Here is a 13,480-nt window from a genome sequence, read left to right as displayed (position 1 = left end):
CAAAACTCAACTTGCCTCTCCATGTTAGACATTGTACTAGAGTAACTACTTGTGGGATAAATTGTTACTATGTAACAACTGACTAAGTTAATTGAATTACCACTACTTCACTGTTCTCACACCGTTAATACTTTCTTGGAAAACAGAATTGAAGAGCTTATAAATGTTTATATCTTTTGACAGTATGAATATATGATTAAATCCCTTAAAGTTACCCTGCAGTCATGCCTATGTGAAGTACTGTGGAGGCTGTATTGTATGTGTGCCACCTACGCTCACCCTCCGGTCTCTTAGGTGCTGGCCAGCTACATCAACCCAGCGGGCTGTGTGAGCCACGAAGAAGCCCCTGCGGGGGAGAGCAGGGGCCACAACAGTAACGCCCTTCCCCCAGTCCTACAGGAGCTGCTCAGCCAGTCCTGCCTCATCCCAGCCATGTCTTCTTACCTGCGCAACGACTCTGGTAGGAAAAACTGTTATCCTCTAGTCTGTGTCAGTGTTGGTTTAGGGTGGTCACTCACCCATAAACCCCTATCTGTCAAGGAAAGCAGTGGATCTTGGTTAACTTGTATGATCCTGTTTGGAAGCTCTTTGTGTCAGGTATGGGATGCTCTCTCTGGTGTAGCTGTTTTATTTCAGTCATGTATTTTTCACTGTATTTTCTGTGTTTTGGTTGTTGTGGCCTCCTTGGATCATTTGTGGAGGTTGAACAGGGAAACATGAATAACTTTAAATGGAGAATCAGCTTATCACAGCTTGAGTAAATCCTGAAAAAACGGGACAGAAAAGCTGCACTTAACTGATGTTCCGCATCCATCTGTTAAAAGACGTGTGTGTGCAGATCATTTCTTTATGAGACAGCAGATGGAGCTGCTGTATCTCCCTCCCATCGAGCCTGTGCGTTTGTGGGTCGACGCCTTGTTCCAATTTAAGTTCAATAAACTCGAAGCAATTTCAGTTAGATGAATCCACTCTTTCAAGATACCCATCCACTCGTAATTCAGTCCTTTCATGCACATGAGCAAAAATGTTTAATCCAATTTGATTAGTTGTTACTTGTGACTTAGTTTGGTGGTAATTATTGTGTGGCAAATTGGATTAAATGTTATCATTTCGTCTGAAGATGGGAAACATCTCTTTGTGCGATAAGAACTAATTGTCTATGCTGAATTAAACAGTTCATTTTAGATTTTTGAATATGCAAGGAGCATTTTCGTTACTCTCTGTGATGAGAATTAATTTTGGATTGTTTCAAGTTATGAGCAACTTTAAGAACCTTTTGTCCCTTGAGAAGCAATGGTGCTTCGTTCGATTGGTGGTAATTCTAATTCCAAACATGTACCAGGATAATTCTTGAGGGGAGTGTGTGATATTATCCATGGGTGAAAAAGCCTGTATTTGAAAGCAGGATATACTGGTAATACTCTAAGGTAATCCTCATTCTCTGGTGTAAAGAGCTGACATAGAGAGATCACTGATCTTACACCTGCGATATCTCCACTACTGTACAGTAGTGAATTTCCAGAAAGCTTAAGTAGTACTTTATCTCATTTAGCAATCCAGGCCCACTCCTTCCTTAAACCAGCAAAGTTCTTTGTCAGTTTGCTAGTTTGGTTCACGCACAGAAGATTGACTAGCAAACATTTGATTAGACAGTTACTCTCTTGCCGCTTTGTGGCAGGGTTGTTAGGTCATCTGTGAGTTCAGCGGAACATGCGTGCCTAGTATGTTCTGTGTGTCGGATAGATGGCATCCATTAGATTTATTTCCAGCAACCAGTTGTAGAGTTCAGTCAGAGCAGATGTCAAGGGTCTACTACAGTTTGCATAGGCATTCAATGTTTCGTCAAGGTGTGGAGTACAAAGAATTTTGTTGTTTTTTGTTTTCGTTTCCAGCATCGCCTCCATTCACAATTACTTGCTGTTGTTTATCAGACTGTGGAGCTAATAGCTCTGTGTACCTTAAGCTGTCACACAGCCTCTGTCCGATGCTGTTAGCAGGTGTGTTCACAGGAGCGTGTGTGTACATGCTATTAATGTGCCCCTGCTCTCATAATTAAATAACAACAGATAAAGGGATCAGTATTGTAATTGCTCCTCATCATCTGGTTAAATGCCTTCAAAACTAACGTGTGTGTGTGTGTGTGTGTGTGTGTGTGTGTGTGTGTGCAAACATGCAGCAATGGAATTGTATTAAACGGAAACAAGTTAACAGCCTGCTTTCATTGTCACTCCCCCCGTCTTTTGTGCCGTAATGATGACACGATTCCTTTTAAAATGGCAAATGGTGAAATAGTTCCATGCTTAACACCCAATTTGATAACCCATAGTGGATTAATAATCAAAAACACTGTTATACATGGCCAGTTAAGTCTGTGGCATTCACTTGGTGAACTCTATTGATGGAAGTCAAGTGGCTCCTGTCCTTTGTATCAGCGCCAGCCCTGCTAGCCATTAATAAATGTCAAGAGGGTCTGGTGGTGATGAAAACGTGTGAAGAGACCTAAGAGCACTCCTGCCCGCCGTGTCTCTTTCTTAATAACCTTAAAATAGGGTACTCCTTCCAAAATGCCTTAAGAGCCAGGCTGGGAGCAAGCAGCCCAGTGGTAGGTAGAAGTGCGTGCATGTCAGTCAGTCAGTAGAGGCAGACCCGTTTGGAATGGTGCCACTGGGCCTCTGTGTTTGATTTCTGGATATGATATTCTGTTCATGCCCTGTGTTACTTCATGCAAACACATAGGCCTTTAACATTCACCTAGCTGAGGGTGCCACCCCATCATTACCACTGCCTCATTTGTTTTGGTTTATATTATGGAAGATTATGTGGTTGAGATTGCAGCGGCAGCTTAAGGTATTACTTGGATTTGAACCAGAGCATTGAATACATTACCCTCATCTGACAAGTAATAGGAGCTTTTCTTTCCTTTTCTCTCATCTGAGCTCCCCTTTTCTCCAGTAGCATCAGGCACGCACACTAAGATGGTTCTGGAAGCTTTGACGAGAGAGAGCATTGAAAATGGAGGACGTCCCCCTTTGTAGTATGCTAACGTAATTAGCTTTTTGCTACGATGACATTTATTTAATGAAGCTTGTGGGGAAATTTTATTTAACACTAGAAGCATAATTGGACCTACTGTCAAACAAATGGTCAAAAATCATTGTTACCCTATCCGTGTGAATAAAAAGGCTAGCATCATCAATGCAGGGAAGGCTGGTGGAGGACAGGCTAATTTTTATGCATGGAATGAGGAATGGTACAGTATCAAACACTAGCCATCCCAAACGGACGTCCACATGTGTGATGTGACACAGTCATAAAATAACTCTGCCGTTGTAAAACCCATGTCCCCCCTCCTTCCCTGACTTTTCCTGAATGTCTGTTTTTAACATAATAGTGTTATTACAATTTCAAAATCACACACACAAACAAATCTGGAAGCATTTTCATGACCACCACAGCTTTTAGCCAACATCTACAAGTAACATCCTGAGGTGCGATTAACACCTGCTCCCAAAAGTCATGTCGTGCCTGCGTGCATCAGTGATCATTAAGCCTTCTAGCATTAAAGGGGTACCCTACCAGTGATCATTAAGCCTTCTCTCCGTTCCTCCTAATCCTCAGAGCGGTGCTCATCTTACCTGCTGCAGTGCTGTGATGTACACTCACCGAACACTTTATTAGGAACACCTGTACACCTGGAACACCTGTACACCTTCTCATTCATGCAATTATCTAATCAGCAAATAATGTGGCAGCAGCGCAATGCATAAAATCCTGCAGGTACAGGCCAGCAGTTTCAGGTAATGTTCACATTGTGTTCACAATGTGATCTCAGTGATTCTGACCGTGGCATGATTGTTGGTGCCAGATGGGCTGGTTTGAGTATTTCTAAACCTGCTGATCTCCTGGGATTTTCACGCACAACAGTCTGTAGAGTTTACTCAGAATGGTACAATAAAGAAAAAACGTCCAGTGAGCAGCAGTTCTGCGGACGGAAACGCCTTGGTGATCGGAGAATGGCCTGACTGGTTCAAGCTGACAGAAAGGCTACAGTAACTCAGATAACCACTCTGTACAATTGTGGTGAGCAGAACAGCAGAAGGCCACGTCGCGTTCCACTTCTGTCAGACAAGAACAGAAAGCTGAGGCTGCAGTGGGCACAGGCTCACCAAAACTGGACAGTTGAAGAAACAGTTGAAAAAACGTAGCCTGGTCTGATGAATCTCAATTTCTGCTGAGGCACACAGATGGTACGGTCATGAATCCATGGACCCAACCTGCCTTGTGTCAACAGTCCAAGCTGGTGGAGGTGGTGTAATGGTGTGAGGAATGTTTTTTTGGCACAAGTTGGGCCAGTTAATGCCAATCAATCATCGCTTGAATGCCACAGCCTATTTGAGTATTGTTGCTGACCATGTGCATCCCTTCATGGCCACAATTTACTTCTATCTCTCTTCTCCATTTTCTAGTGTCTACTTCCAGCATGATAATGCACCATGTCACAAAGCAAGTCGTCTCAAACTGGTTTCATGAACATGACAGAGTTCAGTGTTCTTCAGGGCCTTCCCAGTCACCGGATCTGAATCCAATAGAACACCTATGGGATGTGTTAGAACGGGACATTCACAGCTTGAAAGTGCATCTGAAAAATCTGCAGGAATTGCATGATGCAGTCATGTCATTATGCACCAGAATCTCAAAGGAATGTTTCCAACATCTTGTGGAATCAATGCCAGAATTGAGGCTGTCTTGAGAGCAAAGGGAGGCCCTACCCACTATTAGTATAGTGTTCCTAATAAAGTGCAAAGTGAGTGTGTATCTTTGTGTTGCGCGCCCCTGCGCTCTCTAAGAGGATCGGGGGAAACCCCCTGGTGTGTCTCCTTACCACTGCCCTACTCCCCTCTCTCCCTCGCTCTCCCCCGCCTCAGACCTACCTCATTTCTCCCCCTAATCTCTCTCTCCTCGGCCACAACGCACCGCCCCATGCCCGAGTTCTGCATTAGTCATCGGTGTCTTTCCGATCCTTCTGAGATGCATTACGCCCACCCCAGCACACTCCATCACAGGAAGATAAGCCATTAGTGGGAGGTAATGCCTTTTAATGTCAGAGCGAAACTAATTTATTTTAATTGAAAATTCCATTTCTTTATTTCTTTTGTGTGCGCCCGGCGCATGTCTCTGCCCCCACCACTGACCCACCTCACCTCCCCCACTGGCATATGTGTGCGCAAAATAGGACCCTTAATTAGGTAGATGATGTTTATGGGTAGCATGAAGAGACCGGTATAGGAAGAAGTTACTCATCGGCCGAGTTCTTCGATTGCACACACAAGGATCATGTGTCGAGGGTTGTCCCTCCTCTCCTCCTTCCTCCTTATTCCTCCCCTCTACAACAGATTTAAAGTTATTCTAGGCTGAATCTGGCAGCGCCACAGAGAATGGCCATTTTGGCCCATCATTCATGTTTAGTACGTCTGCACATTGACGTTGGGGGAGGGGGGGGCTGTATGATTCATGACCAAGACCGCCAGAGACGTGGAAAGACCCTCGAGGGGACTGTGGCCCTATGTTCTTCTAGTCCCCCCTCCCCCTGCTCCACTACAAGGTTTTCCCCCCCATTACTAGACCTGTTGTTAGCGGATCCACAAGGTGAATGCTCAAGAACTACCGTCTCCAAATTCATGATACATCCCCCCACTGCTGTTCTCCAATAATGTGATTTAGCAGGGGTGGAACCCCCGTTGTCAGCATCATGGTCAGAGTTGTCTTTGACCGTGATGTCCTCTCTTGCGTTTGAGCGGAGCTCTGTGGAGGAGATGTTGTGCACATGAACAACACATTTGCACATTAAACCCAGTTCCTCGGGCCCTAGTCGAACCGTAGCTGGAGAGAAGAGAGGTTAGAGGAGGGCTAGAAACACATGAAGTCACCATGAAGTCATAGTGCTGTTTTGCTCTGGGTGGACTAGTATGCCTTTCTTCTCAGTATGAATGTGTGATGCTGTGCTTTGTGATTTATTCATTGCAGCACCTGGTTGGTCTTAAAGCATGCTGTGTGTTTTCCACGTCAAATGACCAAGAATATGTAGTGTTTTCTAGCCTAGGTCCTGCTACCTCCCTCCTCTTGTATGTCCTTGGGCCCTGTTGATTCGCTTGCATGCACAAATGCAACATGCACACACACACACACACACACACACACCCATAGTGGCAATGGACTCAATTTCCCTATTGTGCATTTCAGATGACAGTAGCAGCCAACACATGTTAAATCCAGAAGTACAAAGACCTACAGTTTCTCGCCACTGTTTCTCATTAGAATGCAGGGTGTGATGATGGTGTAGGTTAATTATTTCCCCTATGGGAACTTACTACCCTGACCTTTTAGATACCTGAAGAAGACGTTCTCTGAAACCCAATGGATATCTTTAGAGAGAACCATAGTACAGGGACATCACGTTACAGTACATGCATGCTTTAAGCATAGCCCCCCTCTCCCTCCCCACTCTTCCATAGGAATCCATAATAGAAAAAGCTTGAGGCTAGCTTGAGGCTAGTCTAATCGATATATATTTTTTATTTTATTGTTCAAATGTCCCTATTGCACAGTACATCTAGTGTTTATTCATGTATTTATAAAATATTTTTATACAGAAACAGGATCGCTCACACACGACTAACCCTTAAATCAAAGTGAACATATTATACATCAAAAGGGACTTGTTTTAACCCCCCAACAACTGAACAGAAGGTGGAAAGAGATGCAGAAAGAGACATTAGAAGGGTAGTTCTGTTATGTAATAAATGCTGAATGGAGCTTTTTGTCTGGTCCCCTTAAGGTCCTTTCCTTCACTCACTATTTTCTTATAAAAAAATCTCTCTCTTCCTTTTTGTTTCTTCCTTTTTCTCTGCTTTAATTTTTTATTGCAGATAGCCATCTCCAGTTTCGCCTTGAAGTACAAGGTGGTGGTAAGAATAGAAATGTGTCCCCCCTCGTTACGGTTGCCACTGCTTCAGCTTTCTCCTCGCAGATTAGTTCAAGTGGAGTGTTTGTATACTGTAGATGGACATCTCTTTGTTGCCATCCTCCAGAGCCATGCTGCCCGGGAACCTGCGCTGTGGTGGCTGCCAAAGCTGTAAAAGCGCTGCCCCTGAAGATAATGGGTTGGACACAGTGGCGAACGGTCCCTCTGGAATGGCTTCCCAGTGCAAACAGTCCCCTCTCGGGGGGGGGGGGGGGGGGCAGAGTGCACGCAAGCACATCTCCATGCCCTGAAACCAACCAGCAACGTTGTAGTGTCCATGTCAATATTTTTAATCCATTTGAGAAGCAAGGGATTCGTCAGTAATACTCAATTTCCATCATCCATCCAATGAGTCCCAGGTGAAGTTGGTTTCCTCCCTAGGCTGTATGCCCAGGGCCGTGAAACCTAACTGGGGCCTGGGCCAGTGTCTGTGCCCCGCCTCCTTCTGTATCCAGCACAGTCAAGGTCCCGGTGTGGCCGCCAGCCCTCTGTTATCTCCCCGGCTCATGACTGTGAGACGACACTGTGGCGGCCTCGTCCTCATCCTGCTCCACAGCCCTGTCCACCCTCTCTCCTCCAGTTGGAAAGCTGCTCATGTCTCACTCTTACCACCCCTCAATTCGGAATATCCCCTCCTTTACCTCCCATCAACTCTGCTTTTTGGAATAGTCTAGTATCCAGTTAAGGGGGGGGAGGGTTTGTCGTTGTTGGGGGGGGGGGGGGAGATCCCCCTCACAGGGTGGTGTAGATGTAAACAAAGACGATGACGAAGAGGTTGAGGAAGGTGCCGATGATGCCCAGCAAGGCCAAGACGGACTCCTCCTGTTCCTCCTTGCCCTCCAGCTCCCGCACGTCCTCAATAGTTATGACTGTGGTGCCCATGGTCCTGATGCTCACCCAACCTGGCAGGGGTCCTGCTGGCACTTATCTGGGGGGGAGAGAGAGAAAGAGACCACACACAAAGAACATAAGCCCACAATAAAGACAGAACATGCAGACAATAGAGGCTGAATTTAGATGCTGCTTTTAAGGGTGTTCTGCTATTATACTACCCCCCCCCCTCCTCCCCTCCTCTTCAACATGTGGTCAATACGACACCCTGGGGAAAACAGAAAACTGGCGAAGAAATCAATGCTGATTGAACCAAACAATGGAGATTATGCTGTGAACGCTGGTGTTTTATTACCTGCCCTAGCTGCGTCTCCCACTACAAAAGCAATGTCATATTTCGCTCTTCCTTATTGGCTATTCATAATGAAAACACTTAATGCCCTGCGATATCGCTCATGTCACAGTGAATAATGATTTAATGCTCTCATTTAGAGCCCCCCCCCCCCCACCACACACACACCCTCCTTTTTTTCTCCAAAGGTGGTAAATAATTCGCTGCCAGCCAACCCTCCTCCTCATTTAAGTAGTTGTCCTGAGGGTAATGCTCCTATCCCTGTGGAGGGGTATGAAGGGGGGGGGGGCAGGTGAGGGACGACGCGGCAGACCTTCAGGGAAATATGCAGGAGGATGTAAACATTCGAGGGGGGGGGTTAGTTCAACACGGTTGCGCAGAGCTAAAAAGCTACAACGTCAACACCTACAACAATAACCAGAGCCCTACAGCGCCACAGCCCTCTCTGAATCTCAAACAGGCAGCTCCCTGCCGTGGGAGGTAGGGAAGGAAGAAAGGAAAGAATGAGAAATGGCAGAGGAGAGAGATTGAGAGTGTTGTGGATGTAGCGTCTTACCCTACGGCGTGTGAGGATCAGGATGACATCCTTTTCGGTCCTCAGCTGAGAAGCATGGCCTCCTACAGGGGGGGCTCCATGGGGGCGGGGGTGCGTGGGGGGGCTGGCCGTCGTAGCCGAAGTCCCAGTGCCACGGAGCGAGGGAAGGAGAGAAAAAAAGATAAAGGAGAGCAGGGTTCCCGGGCACTATGCGTAGACGCTGGCTATATGAAAATCCACCTCCTCTCCGTCCGAATCAATTCTCTAGTCCTTGGCGCCGGGTTAAACTGATGCCTCTGTTTCTGTCGCTGTATTGTCCCTTTTTTGTTATTGTTTATTTTCCTCAGGTCTCCACTGCCAAAGCTGAGGCACTGGCAGATTACATTCAGGGGGCTTGGAGAAACCCTCTCCCCATACACTCCCCCTCCCTCCCCACTTCTCTCCCCATCCTCCCACCCTTCTCCCTTCTCTTCTCTCTCTTTCTCGCTCGCTCGCTCTCTCTCTCTCTCTCGCTTTCCTTCTTGCTCTTGCTCTCCTTCCAACAAACTCCACCAAACCCCCCCCCTCCTCTTCTTCCTCCTCAGCTCTTTCTTATCTCTGTATGACCCTCTTAGCTGCTCAGAGAAAGCAGACAGTCTCGGTGACAAATGTACACGCCCCCACCCCCTCTCTTCTCCTCTGCTCTTTCCCTCCTTCCTTCTCTCCCTCCCTGGGGAGCAGCGCAATTAGTGCCTCTCAGAGGCGCCTCACTTGTCGCTGAACCCCAGAGCCACAGCCGTGCATGGTTAACTTTCTGGAGCCGCTAGCGCTCGTGGCGGTGGTGGCGGCGGCTAGTTCCGCGCCTCTGCTCAGCTAGGGAAGAATCCGCTGCTAAGGACAGTCCAGTCTAACAGCAGGTGGTATTCCAGAGAGGGAAGAGGAAATGATATGATCCCAGAGAGCTGCGTGGAGAACCGGAGCACCAGAATGCTGGAGTGTCTCTGTCTCTGGGTGGCAGCTGTGTCGTGGCGGGTCCCCAGCACACAGAGCCGTGCCCTGGTAGAGCTGTGCATTGCATAACCAAGCAGAGAGAGAGCGAGAGGCCGGATCCTGGTGGCTGTGGCGCGAGAGAGAGAACGATGTTCAAGCTTACCGCCGCCGTCTCCTCCTCGTCTATATCCCTTTGTCAGACGCTGGTAGTCGCTCAGACCTGCAGAGAAATGGAAGGAGAGGGAGGAGGAGGTGGGGGGGGGGACAAGAATAGGAGGTGGCTTAGCGATGAGGCATGGGGGGGGGGGGTGGGGGCGGAGGAATCTGGTGCTAACGGGTCTCTGCTCGCAACTCTGAACAGCGGTAGCAGCAAAGCAGATGTAGTCGAGCTGTAAGGAGACAATCAGCCTTTTGTGTTACACCCCCCTTTTTCTTTATTTCTTTCATCAAAAGGGTTGTTTCATGGATGGGTGTTTTGTTCTCCCTCCTGTATTCACTGTCATGTCGGGCGAATCCTTCAGCGCCACTGGTGGAATGGAATAAACGGTACCCCCCCTCCACACACACACACACACACCCTCATACCATTACACCACCTGCCCATATGTAGTCGTGCTGTGAGTAACATTGACAACCACCACAGTGTTCCCTTTTCCCTCTAGAGAAGCTGTGTTAGTGCAGTAGGATTGTTTTTTGCATGTATGTCAATGTGTGTATGATCCAGTCAGCAGGTTTTCCTTCAGCACACTGACTCATGCATTCCGGCCCGTCCTCTCTGTCTCTCTGTGTCACTCTCTGTCTCTCTCTCTGTCTCTCTCTCTGGGTGTGTGTGTCTCTCTCTCTCTCTCTCTCTCTGTGTCTCTCTTTAAAACTAACCTTAACCCTGTCACTTTTGTAGTGAGGTACATTGTTAGTGTTAATGAGGTCTTGATGCATGAGTTATCTTATTGTTGGTTTCCCACAATCATATAGAAGGAATCAGGGGAGGCTGGTGGAGGTAGAAATAGGAGGACAGGCTCATTGTAATGCATGGAATGTATTGAGGAACGGTATCAAACACGTGAGTGTCATATCCTGTTGTCTGAGCAACTTTTTAGGCTGTGTCATTAGCTAGCTGTCACTAGAGCTGGCAACGAAACTCTGTATTGATGCTGTGTGCAGGGATTTGAGATGGCTACCCTATCCAAAGAGATTCGCCAAATCACCACCCAAAGTCTTGGATTTGAGAGTGGAGCAATGTGTACTACATTGAGATGGGCTACATGTTCATGTGTGAGCCAGACTACTCACTGCACATGAATTGGGTGTATGATGGAAAACCTTTGATTTCCTCCGACCTTGATACGCTTAGTTAGTAAACCTTCATCAGCCAACGTGTGCTTTCAAGCCCACGGTAGAAAACTGCTCATCCCCGACTTTTGGCTTTGTAGTGAATGTTGTACTAGCTTTGACACACACCAATCCCTGTAATGCAAGGAAATTACAGGGCAGGGCAATTATCAGCAGCGCTAATTCTACAGTAGCTAGCAGCTTCCACACATCTCATCTATCTCCATTTGAAATGGGCTCAGTCCTAGGAGTCAAATTAGAAACTGGAAAGATGATTAGGATCCCCAGTGTTTTGTTGATCTCTGATTAAACTGCCTGTTTTCAAGAGGGGCTGGGAAGGTATTGGACTTAAAGTGAGAGTGCGCCTTCCAAGATATGGATGAGGTTCTTTGATTAAGATTTAGGACTTTTAGCTAGAAGCCTGGCCAAGCGAGAATCCATTTACACCAACAAAACAATCTGTTTACTTTGCTTTCCACTTTTTCAATGAGGTGGTATCTCAGGCCCTTATTTCCTGGTTCTGGCATGCATACAGCGTGTTTACCCTCATCCTCTAATTTTACAGCATGGGTGTCTGCTTCTCTAAACAGGTGCCCTTTTTAAATCCTTCTCTCCTGTGTGGGTAGTGTGGATCCCTCTGCCCCCCCCCCCCCTCACTGTGAAATACCAAATGTCAGTCCTAGAACTGTCATCTGTAATTATGAGGAGAGGTTTTTCTGCTCTACTGGGTTGACAAGGCAGAAGGGGCTCCAAATTAGGCGGAAGGTAGTACAGGAGGGAGTAGCCAATGGGCTTGGGGGGTTCATTAGAATGGAGGGGGAAAAAGGAATATGACCTTTCCTCTCAACCTCCAAGTATCCCTTTGACCTCCATCTATGGGCCACTGTAGCTTAGTTAGTGGTGCTCTCTGAATTGAACCATGGCCATGTCTTATAAAACATAGTTTTGATTGTCAAAACCTTTAAAAACAGCGGTTTTAGTAGTGTCTAAGATTAATATCTGTTTCCGCCAAAAGAAAGAAATGAAGTAGCCCATAAATATGACAATATATAGATTATAGAATTAAGGAGAGATACCATACCAATGACAGTCCTAATGAAGAATGGTGGTAGAAAAGAACGCCTGGGGATAATGGGACTTTTGAGATGGAAAGGTGAATATGTTATATTTTCCCTTGTAGCTCATTCAAAGCTTTTATTGCTTCTCTGAAACATAGGGAAATTATGCTGCTCTTACTTGGGACATTACCACAATCATATACTTGTTCCTCTGACTTTCTGTCGATGGGGGGGGGGGGTCCATTTCTCCTCTATTAAATTATCATGAGGAGTGTGAAGTAGGTCATTATGGAGTCATTTTGTAGTGTCAGCAACATTCTCACCTACACACATTAAGCCCACCACATGCAACAAATTGCTTTGAATAATCATATCCTTGTCACCAGTACCATAGCAGGTGGGTCCATTCAACTTATTTCAAAGCAGTATGATACAATCTTACTGATCATAATTTTACACTGAACTGTGCACAAGTTTGCTGGCTGTAACGGCTATTGTCGCTGAACTTTGTTTAGATTTGTTGAGCCTTATAGGCTAGGCTAGGATCTACCACGCTACTTTGGGGGCACTGAGTTGACTGTGACAAAACCGTAACGTTTGGCAGTGACAGACAGGGATTCCCTGCAAAAAGGGGCGTAACGCATCATGGACATGGGTGGTCCTGTTTTACCATCGGCCTTATTCCTTTTGACCATTTGGGTCTTTGTTTCCCCTGAGAGTTGACAGTGTTGCTACCTCCAGCCCACCTCTACCAGAGCCAGACCCCCAGCTGTGGACAGAGGGGTGCAGGCTGGACACCGACCCCAGGGGTACCTGCAGGAGGATTGAGCAGGCTCTGGTGACCTACATAGAGGCCCCTTCTCCCATGTGCATGTGTCTGTGCCACTTAGCATTCCTCTCACTCTTCTCTGCTTTCATTCCCACATCCCTCTGAGCCCAGGACGCGGGGCTCCGGTATATGACACATTCCGTTTAGTGGCAGTATGGGTAGAGGAGGGGGAGGGGGTGGAGAATAGGGAGATTGGGGACAGTATGGTGGCTAGATTTGGCTTGTTCCTCTTGTTGAAGCTGCTAACAGCGTCAGAGGTGGTGAGAGAGGGGGAGGAGGAGGAGGCGCCGCCGACAGCACTCTTTATCTGGCAGGATTGTACCAACACTCATTCGGTCCCTCTCCCTCCCCATTCACAGCAGCACAGGCCTCTTGTGTTTGCTCTTTAACTTCAAACCCACTGCTAGGGGGTGCTGCTTTCATTGAAGGTATGATAAAATAGGTGGGTAGGTACAGTAGGTAGCTGGGTGGGTTGCACGGGAGGCTGTTGGAGGTAGAAATCGGAGGACGGGCTCATTGTAATGCATGGAATGAGGAATGGTATCAAACACATGGG

General features: G+C 46.9%; 1 protein-coding gene across 9 annotated transcripts in view; it reads left to right on the top strand.

Moving 5' to 3' along the window:
- The window catches only part of birc6 (baculoviral IAP repeat containing 6), a 120,150-nt gene that overhangs the window by 71,446 nt on the left and 35,224 nt on the right, over positions 1-13,480 (top strand). For all 9 annotated transcript variants that reach the window (XM_083694416.1, XM_083694415.1, XM_083694413.1 and 6 more), the window contains one exon: positions 295-460. In XM_083694416.1, coding sequence (XP_083550542.1) covers positions 295-460 — 166 coding nt within the window. The remainder of the gene's footprint in view (positions 1-294; positions 461-13,480) is intronic.

Source organism: Argentina silus (assembly GCF_951799395.1).
Source record: "Argentina silus genome assembly, chromosome: X".
Taxonomy (NCBI): domain Eukaryota; kingdom Metazoa; phylum Chordata; class Actinopteri; order Argentiniformes; family Argentinidae; genus Argentina; species Argentina silus.
Note: the sequence above shows the minus strand (reverse complement) of the source record. Positions and strands in the feature narration are given on the sequence as shown.